Source organism: Schistocerca gregaria, unplaced genomic scaffold (assembly GCF_023897955.1).
Source record: "Schistocerca gregaria isolate iqSchGreg1 unplaced genomic scaffold, iqSchGreg1.2 ptg000569l, whole genome shotgun sequence".
NCBI lineage: Eukaryota > Metazoa > Arthropoda > Insecta > Orthoptera > Acrididae > Schistocerca > Schistocerca gregaria.
The window spans coordinates 102,873-115,114 of NW_026061960.1; the positions used below are offsets into that span (position 1 = coordinate 102,873).

At 41.3% G+C, this 12,242-nt stretch overlaps 5 protein-coding genes across 8 annotated transcripts; 3 read left to right on the forward strand and 2 right to left on the reverse strand.

The window, feature by feature from the left end:
• Positions 1–64: 64 nt before the first annotated feature.
• LOC126315271 (2-oxoglutarate dehydrogenase, mitochondrial-like) lies at positions 65–3,792 on the reverse strand. The gene is made up of 3 exons (XM_049992512.1): positions 2,678–3,792; positions 2,219–2,498; positions 65–2,020 (listed from the first exon to the last, which is right to left on the reverse strand). Exons 1-3 carry the CDS (start codon positions 3,565–3,567, stop codon positions 86–88), a joined length of 3,105 nt encoding a protein of 1,034 aa, XP_049848469.1. The 5' UTR covers positions 3,568–3,792; the 3' UTR covers positions 65–85.
• Positions 3,793–4,678: 886 nt separating this feature from the next.
• LOC126315407 (uncharacterized) lies at positions 4,679–5,717 on the forward strand. The gene is made up of 2 exons (XM_049992660.1): positions 4,679–4,833; positions 4,890–5,717. The coding sequence occupies exons 1-2, from the start codon at positions 4,679–4,681 to the stop codon at positions 5,569–5,571; spliced, it is 837 nt and encodes a 278-aa protein (XP_049848617.1). The 3' UTR covers positions 5,572–5,717.
• A 92-nt stretch (positions 5,718–5,809) lies between these two features.
• On the forward strand, positions 5,810–7,995 carry LOC126315278 (leucine-rich repeat-containing protein 40-like). The gene is made up of 4 exons (XM_049992519.1): positions 5,810–5,860; positions 5,928–5,966; positions 6,066–6,171; positions 6,314–7,995. Exons 1-4 carry the CDS (start codon positions 5,839–5,841, stop codon positions 7,956–7,958), a joined length of 1,812 nt encoding a protein of 603 aa, XP_049848476.1. The 5' UTR covers positions 5,810–5,838; the 3' UTR covers positions 7,959–7,995.
• A 55-nt stretch (positions 7,996–8,050) lies between these two features.
• Positions 8,051–10,383, reverse strand: LOC126315304 (ras-specific guanine nucleotide-releasing factor 1-like). 2 transcript variants are annotated; one of them, XM_049992544.1, is made up of 4 exons: positions 10,263–10,383; positions 9,779–10,116; positions 9,464–9,611; positions 8,051–9,387 (listed from the first exon to the last, which is right to left on the reverse strand). In XM_049992544.1, the coding sequence occupies exons 2-4, from the start codon at positions 9,995–9,997 to the stop codon at positions 8,219–8,221; spliced, it is 1,536 nt and encodes a 511-aa protein (XP_049848501.1). In that variant the 5' UTR covers positions 9,998–10,116; positions 10,263–10,383; the 3' UTR covers positions 8,051–8,218. The 2 variants fall into 2 exon arrangements, with proteins under 2 accessions (XP_049848501.1, XP_049848500.1); XM_049992543.1 differs by having other exon boundaries at positions 8,095–9,387; positions 9,779–10,032; positions 10,309–10,370.
• Positions 10,384–10,973: 590 nt separating this feature from the next.
• Positions 10,974–12,065, forward strand: LOC126315332 (uncharacterized). Of its 3 annotated transcripts, none has more exons than XM_049992585.1 (3): positions 10,974–11,009; positions 11,151–11,355; positions 11,474–12,065. In XM_049992585.1, the coding sequence occupies exons 2-3, from the start codon at positions 11,186–11,188 to the stop codon at positions 11,889–11,891; spliced, it is 588 nt and encodes a 195-aa protein (XP_049848542.1). In that variant the 5' UTR covers positions 10,974–11,009; positions 11,151–11,185; the 3' UTR covers positions 11,892–12,065. The 3 variants fall into 3 exon arrangements, with proteins under 3 accessions (XP_049848542.1, XP_049848541.1, XP_049848540.1); XM_049992584.1 differs by having other exon boundaries at positions 10,989–11,009; positions 11,176–11,355; XM_049992583.1 differs by lacking the exon at positions 10,974–11,009 and having other exon boundaries at positions 11,030–11,355.
• The last annotated feature ends 177 nt before the right edge of the window (positions 12,066–12,242 follow it).

Sequence of the window (12,242 nt, forward strand, 5' to 3'; positions counted from 1 at the left end):
CCGTCTTTCCTATAATGCATGCTTTATATAGGACGGTGCTGTCAAAATATAGGACAAAAAAAAAGGGCGAGTATTACATATGTGTTTAGTTAAACGCATCACGAACGAGTTTTTCGTATTGCAGTTTGTGAAGCTGCGGAGAACCTGTTGCGGGTGATGCGGAGGTTCCACGGCCCACGTACACAGGGGCCTCGTTCGTGTTTCGGGCCTCTCGGATACAAGTCAAAAAGTAAAAATAGATGTAGTTCCAGGCGCCCATATTTTTGTGCTCTTCTTGAGCCCAGACGATGCTTGCATTAGGGTACTTCTGAATCTGGGAAACGACATTTCGAAAGGGAAACGGAGCGAGCTGTTCGATACGGACGATAGCGATGTCCTTAATGCCTTTATTATGGCGCTCTTGATAGAGATCCCAGAAAACTTTACCGGTGCAGAAAATGAGGCGGCGAATCTGTTCATCGGGCAACAAATCTGGACTGATTTCTCCAATGACCGGTTGGAAGCTACTTTGGTTCTCACTGTCAAAATCACTCAGGTTACTTTTGCAGAGCGGGTGACGAAGAAGACTCTTGGGAGTCGCGATTATCAGCGGCTTGCGGTACTCGCGATGAATTTGTCGGCGCAGCACGTGGAAGTAGTTTGCGGGAGTGCTGCAGTTGACTACGGCCCAGTTGGAGCGCTGAAGAAGATCCTGGTTTGCAACGATCACCTCGGAATTGGTGTCGGCAAGCTGCAGGAACCGCTCTACACGAGCACTGCTGTGTTCGGGACCCTGTCCTTCGTAGCCATGAGGTAGCAAGAGAGTAAGCCCCGTCTGGCGGTACCATTTGTGCTCACCACAGGATATAAACTGGTCAATAATCACCTGCGCGCCGTTCGCAAAATCGCCGAATTGACCTTCCCAGCAAACCAAGGCATTGGGCGATTCCAATGAATACCCAAGCTCGAACCCAAGGCAGGCAAATTCGGAAAGGAACGAATTCACGAGGTGAATCTGCTGATTGGCGTTCGGGATATTGTTCAGCGGAATGTAAACCTTGCTAGTTTCTTGATCGACCAAAACGGCATGTCTTTGAGAAAAAGTGCCTCGCTCGATGTCTTGGCCAGCCAAACGAACATGGTTACCCTCCAATAACAAGGAGCCAAATGCCAATGCCTCAGCAGTCGCCCAATCGATTCCCTTTCCAGTCTTAAACATCGTCTTCCGCGCTTCCATCATACGCCCTAGATTTCGGTGAAGCGTGAACCCGTCTGGTACGCGGGTCAACGCAGCACCAATCGTTTGCAGCGTGTCCATATTTAACGACGTCGGCTTGATTCGAGCTCTTTGTACCGGTCCTTTGAATCCATGCCAACGCGATTCCAACCAATCAGATGCTCGTACCACATAATTTTTGCTCTGTTCAAACCCCTTGTTCAGCATTTCTATGCAAGCTTGGTTCATGCTGTCGTATTCACTCTGCTCAATAATCCCCTTTGATATCAGCTCGTTCTTGTAAATCTCCAACGCCGTCTTAGTCGATCTTATCTTCTTGTACATCGCCGGCTGCGTGAACGCCGGATCGTCCATTTCGTTGTGCCCAAAACGACGATAACACACCAAGTCCACGCACACGTCCATGTGGAACTCGGCTCGGAACTGCGCCGCCAGATTCATCACTCTCACCACCGCCTCTGGATCATTCGCATTCACGTGAAACACCGGCGTCCCCGTCATCATCACCGGCATCGTACAATACATCCCACCCCGCGACTTCTGCGGCACCGTCGTAAACCCAATCTGGTTGTTTATCACCACATGAACCGTCCCACCAGTCGTATAATCCTTCAATCGAGACGCATTAATCGTCTCATACACGACACCCTGACCCACAAATGACGCATCTCCGTGAATCTGAATGGGCATCACCGTCGACCCACTGCTGTCTCCATTGTAGTACTGCTTCGCGCGCGTCTTCCCTTCCACTACCGGATTCACCGCCTCCAAATGGGACGGGTTCGACAAAACCGAAATGTGCACCTTAAAAAAAAAAATCAGCAATTCTAAAAGCAAACGCCTCTTCACACACACAAACACGCTTAACCCCTTTCTCGGAATTCAGTCTCAAACAATATGTATGTTGCTTCAGCATGAATGCACGCTCAGTAACACGGACCAAATTTTTGTCATCATCACCGAGAAAAAAAAAAAAAAAACTAAAAACAGATTTGCACCTACCATCTTCCCGGACCGCAACTTGCGATCCAAGTTCGTTCCCAGGTGATACTTGACGTCACCAGATGCACCCCATTGCTCGGTATCCTCATCCGGAACATTCACGCCGTGCTCGAACTCATGGAAGATATGAGCAAAAGGCTTCAACACGACATTCCCCAGCACGTTCAGTCGCCCTCGGTGCGCCATTCCGATCACAACGTTGTTCACGCCATACTCACTGCTGGCATCAATAAGCGCCTTGAGCCCCGGAATGAGCGACTCCCCTCCTTCCAGTCCGAATCTGAATCAGCTCTTTACTGTTAGTAACCAATCGTACATATCATGTCTTCCCATTCAGTCTAAGTTATAACACAAAGGCCTTGACACCAAACGCTATAAAGCTCATTTGACCGAAATGTTTTTCCTAAAAACAATGACGTCAAAAAAAAAAAAAAATACGTCCTCGTCCCAAAAATATACCTTTTAGCTGTACTGAACTTTTTTGCCAAAAACTGCTCGAAATTCGTGGCCCAAATTAGTCTGTCCAAAATGATCAATCTCTCCGCCTTCGTAAATTCCTGCGGCCTCTCCAATTCTACTCGCTCCCTTATCCAATCCACCTGATTGCGATCGTTCATATGCATATATTCTATCCCGATAGTCCTGCAGTAGCTCTCCTCGAGCGTTTTCACAATGTCCCTTAACTTTCTCTCTCTTGTTTGTGCCTTATAGCCTGACTGGATGTTGAATGTGCTCGCTATAAACATCTCGTCCAGATCCGCCTCGGTAAATCCATAGGTTGCGAGGTCCAGTTCTGAGGGCCGTCTGCGTTCTTCTAGTTGCAGAGGATCAATATTTGCGATCTCGTGCCCACGCATCTGATACGCTCTGATCAAAAGCTGCACTTTCATCTGTTTTTCAAATGACTGACGATCGGTCGTCGCCAGAAATTGTCCAACCGGCTGCCGCTGATCAGAGGTAGAGGTAGCTTGTGTAAAACTCACTCCACTAATCGCCTCATCAAACGCCACGCCCTTTTCCAGACTTTCAAAGAACCTCACCCATGAAGGATCAACGCTACTAGGTTTTGTATGCCAAGCCACGTACATTTCTTCGATGTATGAAGTATTAGCCCCACTTAAAAAGGTTTCGCTTGCAGGTCTCGAAGAGGTCTTGGTCGCATAGGAATGCCCATTCCTCGAAAAAATAGACACACTCTCTCTGCGCGACCCGAATCCCAACAGAGGTGAAAGGGTCACATTCGAGCGAGGCGAAAAAGACACTCGAGAAAATGAGCCATACGGCCGTTCTCGGAGCCTTTCTAATAAATGTGAACTCTTTTTACGGACAGCTCTTAACCCATTCAACATAGCTAAAAGCCTGAAAAAAAAGAACTATCAGTAACGCTTAATCAGAGACAACTAATTGCAAAAGCTGCAAAAACAATTTTTTTATTAGCGGATGGAGAGAGCATGGCAATCCCTTAATTTCAACATTCTAAAAGAACTATGCGCCTAAACGCACACAGCCTCTGCAATGGTATCACCCAGTTCAAGGTCATACGTGTTTCTGCATCGTCTTTCGATGACCGGTTTGATCCTTTTTGTGCAACCGTTAAGTTTTTGGTTAATGATGCTTTTGTGTATAAATGTGATGGAGGAACGCGGGCGCAAAATACTGCGGCAAGGAGATTTTTGAATTACTGTTCGTTTGGTGAAGGTCAGTCCCTAATGTAAGGGAACTCCTCTGCAAACCCCGCTTCGAACACTCAAACATCCTGATGTCAACACCGAGCACGTGATTCGGCCAAAGCATTGACAGTGGCAAAAACTGGTCATGTGACAAAACTCTAATTGATGCCATGAACGAAGCGGGCGAATTTACCTTTCGAAGTGGCTCATGCTCTGACAGACTTCTCTGAGAAATTGCGAATCAGGTGTCATCATCTAGTACAGTTCCCAGTTACTAGTAGTGTCTGCAAATCTGTTCTGTACAAAACGAATTCGCATTGCCATTAGAGACTTAGAAAGGTTTTAAATCTCCTAGTCTAAAAATGATAGTGCGGTTTGCCGGCCGTATAGTTTCATGGGAAACGTATTGACCTCTTCGATCTTATTCAGGGTCAATTGACCTAATACGGTAATCACAATAACTGAGCTTTATTTTTCGTGAGCGCTTTACAGACTTAAAAGCAATAAATAATTTAAGCCTGTGGTTCGACTCAGGCATTGCAGACATTATTGTACGCCGAATTGCCAAAAATGAGTGAGTGAAGAACAGAAAAAGCTGAAGATAAAGAGGCCTCTGTCACATGCGTCGTGCCATCTCCATTCTACGCGTATGTACTAGATGCAGACACAAGTCTTTTGGATAATCAGAGCAAAAAAAAGTAAATCAACCCTACAAGAAAGGGCTAAAGCGACTGAAGTTCGATAAGACTTAAAAAGAGTTATTTTTCCTCATTTCTTTAGTTAGGAACGCATGTCTAAGAGTAGCTGTTCTACTATCATCACAGCACATGAACGAAAATCATTTTCTAGTTACGGAACACAGTCCGTTCGTCTTGGAAGGGACTCTCAGCAATGTTTTGGAAAATGCAACATTTGCATGAGTCAATTTAAAAACCCGGTGTCATGGTAATATCTCTTGTGCTGTATGCTTTTTTTCAGAGATATGTTTCTCATTTAGTTAGTCTCAGAGGCCACATATTTTGTAGGGACTGCATTTACGAATCGCTCTTGGCTGAAACCGAGGAATACAAAAAAAATGTCAGTCAGTGGAAACAGCACATCAAAGTGCTGAAAAAGCAACTAGAAGAAGACTTGATGAAAGAGCAGCAAAAGAAGATCGATTCTTTTACAAAGCAAGAGTCGCTGCTGTCTCCAAGTATCGGTGATACCGAAAATGAAATTAGAGAGCATCGAGGAGATAAAAATGTTACCACACCTTTTTGGCTTCCGACTGAAGCACCGAGCGCCAAGCGTGCAAAGATCTCAAGTCCGAAACCACAATTGAAAACCCACTGTCCAAACGGGCATGAGCTAACCATTCGTCAGCTAATTAATATCAAGTTTACGGTTTCGGGAACAAAAGGAGAAGAGGTTGCTGATACCGATGTGAGCCAGTACATTTGCCCAACTTGCTATAAGAACCTTTCGAGTATCTCTAAAGTCGTTTTGCTGAAGGCGTGCGGACATGCGTTGTGCTATCTGTGCCAGGATGAATTTTTGAAATCTGCAAAAGCGTGTCCTGTTTGCAATGAACCATGCAAAGAACCCGAGGATATCATAACCCTGCAGTCACCAGGATCAGGGTTTGCCAGCAGGGGCTCAACTGTCGTCAAAAAGGATACGCCTGTAGCACGCATTGTCTAACGACAAAAAGGAAAAAAAGGGGTCCAACACATTCAACCTGAAAATGAGCATGTGCATCTGTATTCGCGATACATGCGCTACGCATACGTGCATAGAAGGAAAAAATATTGCAACTTTACGTCTTATTCAAAAATTTCTATATTTTATGAGAAATCAAAATGAATGTACTTTAAAATAGAACAGTGAATTTTAGAATTTGTTCAGCTATAATGGATTATCTGCTTTAAAAAATATTCTCTTTTTGTACGCGCTCGTATACAGGCTTCTATGAGGACCCTAAAGATCACAAGTATGCTTAAACTTTAATTCTCGATCCATGTGTCGCTATATGAAATCTCTGACATTTAATCCCGAAGTATGCGAAGGATACAACCTCTATCAATTCAGTACTGAGGGTGCGGAAAGGACTAGACAAAAAGGCCGCTATTTGACCAGTGACTTGCTGAAAAGAACTGATGCGCTTTACTAATCTCTTACGCTGTGTATATTATTAGGGTACTTAGGCACGCTTGTCATTTTGTCTGGAGGATTGACAACCGAAAAAACCTCTGTAAAAAAAAAGGAATCTGGCTATTGCATGTGGAATGAAACGTTAGACGTGTACGTGTCTTGAGATAATTTTCTGATTCGAAGCGAAGAATGAGAGAAGGTGTTGCCTAAAAACAATACATACGCGTATAAAAAAAATCAACACTTTGTTTCTCTCTGCCAACTCTTGTTTCTGCAACTTTTTGATCGAAAGACTTCAAAAAGGCACAAAACGTGTGAACATATCCATCACAGTCTGGGATATCTACGATAACAGAGAAGTGTGCACTGGTTACTGTATCTTTCCGTCCAAGCCAAGTATGGACAGTTCTATTTTGACATTAGATTTGTCTTCTCGTCCAGGAAGGAACGACTACGCCCAAGGAAAGGTTACATGTCGCATTGTTCCGGGGGATAATAAAATCAAACTAAAACCTGAAAAGGCTGACGAGAAGCAAGTTAAATCTAGAATCTCTGCTGCTAACTCAAAGCACTCCACAGAGCTAGACTTGACAGGATGCAACCTAAAAGACATACCAGCGATCGCGCTAGAAAAACCGCGCTGGACCTATCTTGATATCAGTTTCAATTATATCAACGATTGGCCCAATTCGTTGACAACGCTCCGCGAATCGCTCAGAGAATTACTTATTTCCAGCAATGGGATTACTGAAATTGGGGCCAGTATAGGCAAACTGACCAACCTGAATTCAATTTATCTCAACGGAAACTGTATTCGAGCACTTCCTCCAGAGATAGAGAGTCTCACCTCTCTAGTCGTGCTGAGTTTAGATAATAACGGGCTCCAAAGTATTCCACCACAAATTGGCAGCCTAAAATCTCTTGAAATTCTGAAGCTAAGCTACAACCCTATATGTAAACTCCCGGTTGAGATAGGCATGTGCACCTCGCTGATTCACATCGATATGACCGGCAGCTCACTCGAATCTTTGCCAGAGGAGTTTTATCAGCTAAGAAAACTCACAAACGTCAACTTCAGCTTCAACAAACTAACCCAACTATCTGAATCCATATCTAACTTAGTTAATCTGAACGTGGTCGACCTCTCACACAACAAATTAACTGATCTACCTTGTGGAATAGGGATATGCCCTATTGACACCTTGCTTTTAGACGCCAATCCACTAACAAACGACGAGCTTGTCGCTGTAGCCGCGGATCCTTATAAAATCAGAATCTACCTTAGAAAACGATACAAAGAGCAAATCGATGCACAAAAGGCCTCATTAAAAGAAACTGAATCTGATTCGCAAAATACCGTAGGAAAACCAACTGTAGAGCTAACTGCCATAAATAGCTCGGATTACCTCACCAATGACGAAATAGTAGCAGACTTCCCAAAGTGGGCTACCGTATTCATGGAATACTTAGATGGGGCCAAGGATGCTGTACTCAACGAGGAATCGACCAAAAATACGACCGAAAACCAATCTTGGAAGCAATTGTGTCATTATGGACAACGACTTTGCTCTGTCATAAAAAAACGCTTAGCACAAATAAAAAAAGACGTTATGCTTGCAAAGTCTTTAGAAGATTTAACCCAGATGTCACCACCTCTGGAGCGCATTGGCCATATAATCAACGACTTCTTCTTTTATTTCCCAAGCCAATCTAGACTGCATTCAGTCCAGCTGTTCCTACACGAAACCACGCTACAAAAACAAAAAAAGCTACACATTTATGTTCTTAAAGAACTCGACGTAGTCGTCATGTCTATGCTAAGTGCGGTTACACAAAAGTCCCCAATACAAGATCTCAATACCATGTTAGAGTTTGTCAAGGGCATCCTCACCGAATTGGTAATCATACCTGTAAAAGATACTTCCAAAGATGATTAATAAAATGCACGTATACACAGTTCTACAAATCTCCAAACCCTCGTCAACTCCTACCTTGTATACAATAAAAATGTGTACATGGGCATTACGCATTTCGTCCGGCCCCTTTTTGAAGGATCACATTCGTCTCTTTTATACTAATAATATTATATATACATATACACCTTAATCGAATTACCCCAGCCTCGCGCCCAGCCACCTACAAGACGTTTTCAATCCTTTTAGTTTATGAGTCACTGACACGCCGTGGACTGTTCCTATCAGATAAAGGGCGACTTCGATCGATACTTTTCCTGGCTATAACCATTACCTTTTTCTATTTTTGAAAGTCGAGATGACCGAGTGCTTCGTGGTAATTTAGCGCTACTACCGACTGAAAACATCTTCTGAAATCGGCCAGGCACTTTGAGCTTGACACTCGAAGCATGAATATTAAAAGGTTTATGAATTCGGTGACGAGATTCAATCTGCTTCTTAAATTTTCCTTTAGTTTCTACAAACAGTTTAAAGAACTCCTCTAGTTTTACCAAATCTTCGCCTTTTAGAAGGTAAATTAGGGTTTGGGTAATCAAGGTAATCGTCTTTTCTTCCTTCATCCTAATAAAAATATCGCATGTATCAATGCTACAAAACTGCTGCAATCTGTATTCTTTATCTTCTGCGATGGTGATAAGTACGGAATCGTTAAATAGATAAATATTATAGTCGACGTTTGACTCAACCTCGCTGAGTAATATTTCAGTTATAAATACGCGACTTTCGATCGCAATGCTAGGCTTCTCTATACCAGATAGGTTGATCTGAATATCAACGAGGCGCCGGACATTCTGGTTCTGGCTCATTTTTTCGTTCAAAAACTTATTCATGTCTTCTAAATTTTTTTTTGCCTTGCATAAATTATCATAGTCGACGTGCGTAGGCCAAGTATACTTAAGAATTTGGGAAACGTAGAGCAAATACCGAGGTACCCTTTGAATAGGAAGAAGCATCAGCATCATCAGATCCTGCATTTCACAAGCAGGGTTTTTCTCGGCTTGTAAGAGAAACTTCGATAACCTGGTATTGGTCTTTATAAGGTTTTTAAGGTAATTGTTGCTGTTTTGATAAGATTTTAAATAGTCGGCATAAACCCTGAAAAGGTCAAAAATAGGTGAAACAAAAATGTCACCTAAAACTGTGCTGAAAGGGTCCCAATTTGTTATTTTAGGTTCAAGCGTACGAAGGAATTCAGAATTGATTCCAAAAATGATGTCCAAGTCACCAAATATAGATTTTATGTCCTGTAGCACCATTAGAGGTTCTGGATCTGAACTCCGTTTTTTTAACGGCTCGACGATAACCGTCAATATCGCCCCAATGAGCTTGACATAGCGTCGCTCTGTTTGTAACAACTCGAATGCCAAACCAGTTCTTTTTTTGCATGAGTTCTCTGCGTGATATAAATAGATATGCACATAATATGTAAAACGAAATTTGGTTCATAAACGTTTATCAAAAAAACATACTATGTAATTTATAATTTTTGCGCACATCAAACCCGACAATAAACCGTGATAAAGTGACGGAAACATACTCTGAAGCAGACGAGATTTTCCGGATTATTAGGTTATTAGTCCTATCAATAGGATTTCCTCCCGGGAGGAGTGGCGTTAACTGAAAAAAGTAAAAACTGTTAGTAAAGTACGTTTAAAACAGGCGAATACAAAAGAAATAGCCAAACTGGTAGTCTTTGCCATCATATAAATATGCTTGTCAGGAATATAACCATTTGCGAAATATTCCTGGCTCCGCACAAGAACGGCAGTCACACCAACACATACTTTCGCTACAAGAGGATAATGAGTACTCAATCTATCAAGAAGACGATTAATCCCTATACTGGTATCTTGAGAGTACGCTCTTGGTCGTGTAGTACGTTTATTCGATGGCAAATCCTCTGTTTTAAATGCGGAAGTCCATTTTGTTGAGCCAGAGTTACGATAGTCACGTTCAGAGTTTATCGGAATCAATTCAGATTTGCTCGAATTTAGACTGTCCATCAATATTCAGCAAAAATAGATAACATTGACGTCTTCTGAACAATTTCAATATTTTAGAGTGGTATCGCAACAATAAAAAAATTTACCAGACATAAAAGGATTTAGGTGTTTTGAAACCACTTGAAAATATATATTACATCAGCAAATGAGACTAAAGACTATTAAGACTACAACAATAGTAATCCTATGTAAGAGGCCCATCTATGCATTTTTAAATAAAGGCCATTCACTAAGCGATGACACCAAAAGGTATTTGACTGCGGACCTTATTCAAGTACTTTAGCACAGGATAAAAAAAGACTTATCCATACAATACGTATTTTTTAAGAACGGGTAAGTAGTATAATGCCAAAATTTCTAGATCTGCTATAACTCTTTCTACAAATAACAAAAAAATCACAGTTTGTTTCTTAACTACTAATTTTTTGAAAATATTGTTTCATTGTCAATAATGTATATGTGTATATGTTTTGTAGATTTTTGATATACATAAGGACTACTGTAGGCAAAAATTACTTGTACTAAACAAAAAAACTTAATTTGAAAGAATACATTTTGTGCTGTAGTAGTTCTCTTTCGAACTATCAGCATGTACAAAAGGGATCGGAGCCTAAGATTGGGAATATACGGACAGCGAATGATAATATCGCAAGCTCCGGCTGAAAAAATTGTCCTTCCAAAGGAAAGAGAACATAAGAGAAAATTTTGCGTCTACAACAGACATTAAATATATATAAAATGTGATCTTGTCACACATATCCACAAATTTTGTTCAATTAGCTGACAAGAGCACAAACACTTATGGATTGACAAAACTATGTAACGTTTGGTATTCGGCATGGTACAAATGCACGTCTTCTACACAAAATCAGCAGCGCGAAAACACAAATGACACAATCTTCTTGAAGATTAATAACTGATTCAAAATTAAATATTTTGAATTTTTTTGTGAAGGTTTGGATTAATTCAAAAAACCACATTTGTCTATTCACCTGAACTTCTTTTCTTGAGTGTTCGTGTAATTTGTACTTATATTGCCAAGGCTAAGATTTCGATTTTTAGCCTAGGTTCATCAAGAAGGTGAAACCTTCTTGAATATCTAAGTCTTTCGCCATAAGCACTTATCCTTCATTACCACACTTCTTACATACAGGTCTTTCAATACTCTCTATCCAAAGGCGCGAAAACATGAGGTGGCCGATTTTTCTAGCGACTCTATTCATAATCACCTTGTGTTCACTTCCTTTTGCTGTATCTGACGGCGAGCCCTTCCTAGTCGTCGGAAGATTCATACATGGCCCTAACATTGTCCACAAGAACATGTTTGTTACTACACAAATATACAATACAGGAAATAGGTATGATGAAAAAGGTGTACCTGAAGAGCAAGGGCTTTTGGCAATGCTATCTAACTGTCAATTTTTCGTTCTAAACAAATCATCAATATGTAACTAACTCTATCTGCGGCCGAATCAGTACGGCCTATAACATCAAGATATTAGACTCATTTTGGAAGAGTAACAACTTCACCAATATCAGGTTCTCCGAGATTATAGTAGATAAACTAGAACCTGGGCAAAATTTCACACATGTCACTACAGTTGTCCCTACCAAATCCAAGTTATATAATGCAGCATCTGCCATAGTTAGCTATCATACAGAGTCTGATCCAACAGAAATTTTCGTTTATTCCAATACTCCAAATTTTGGAAAGTTCCGCATATACCGCCCAAATGAAGCTTCGGACGACACAACTTATAATTTTGAATGGGTCACTTTTGCAGTCATCATCGTTTTGTCAGTTGCATTTCCTGTTACTTCCTATATACAAGCTCGCTCGAAATTCAGTAAAATATACCTCAGCCACAGAAAAGGTAGGGTTGAAAAAAACTAGCAACACTACGCAAATGGAAAGTAAATTAATTTTACCCTTTTTCCTAATACCAAAACGCTTTAGGAATAGAACTTCTATATAAATAAAATAGGCAAGCGAAACAGAATAAACAGAAAATATGTTGCTCGTATAATGTCTGTTCGAGTCCTAGAACAGCATATTGAAGTCACAGCAGTTGATGTACTTTTTTACATATGAGAAAACCAATCAAAGTTTGGTCATCTTTTGTCCATTATTTAACGGGAAATTGCGTTTATTGATACCAATACATATCCTTCAATAATTAGGTAAAGATAGCTCAAAAGAGGTTCTGTGGGGCGCTTTTTTTAAGGAGTGTGAAATTTGCTTCAC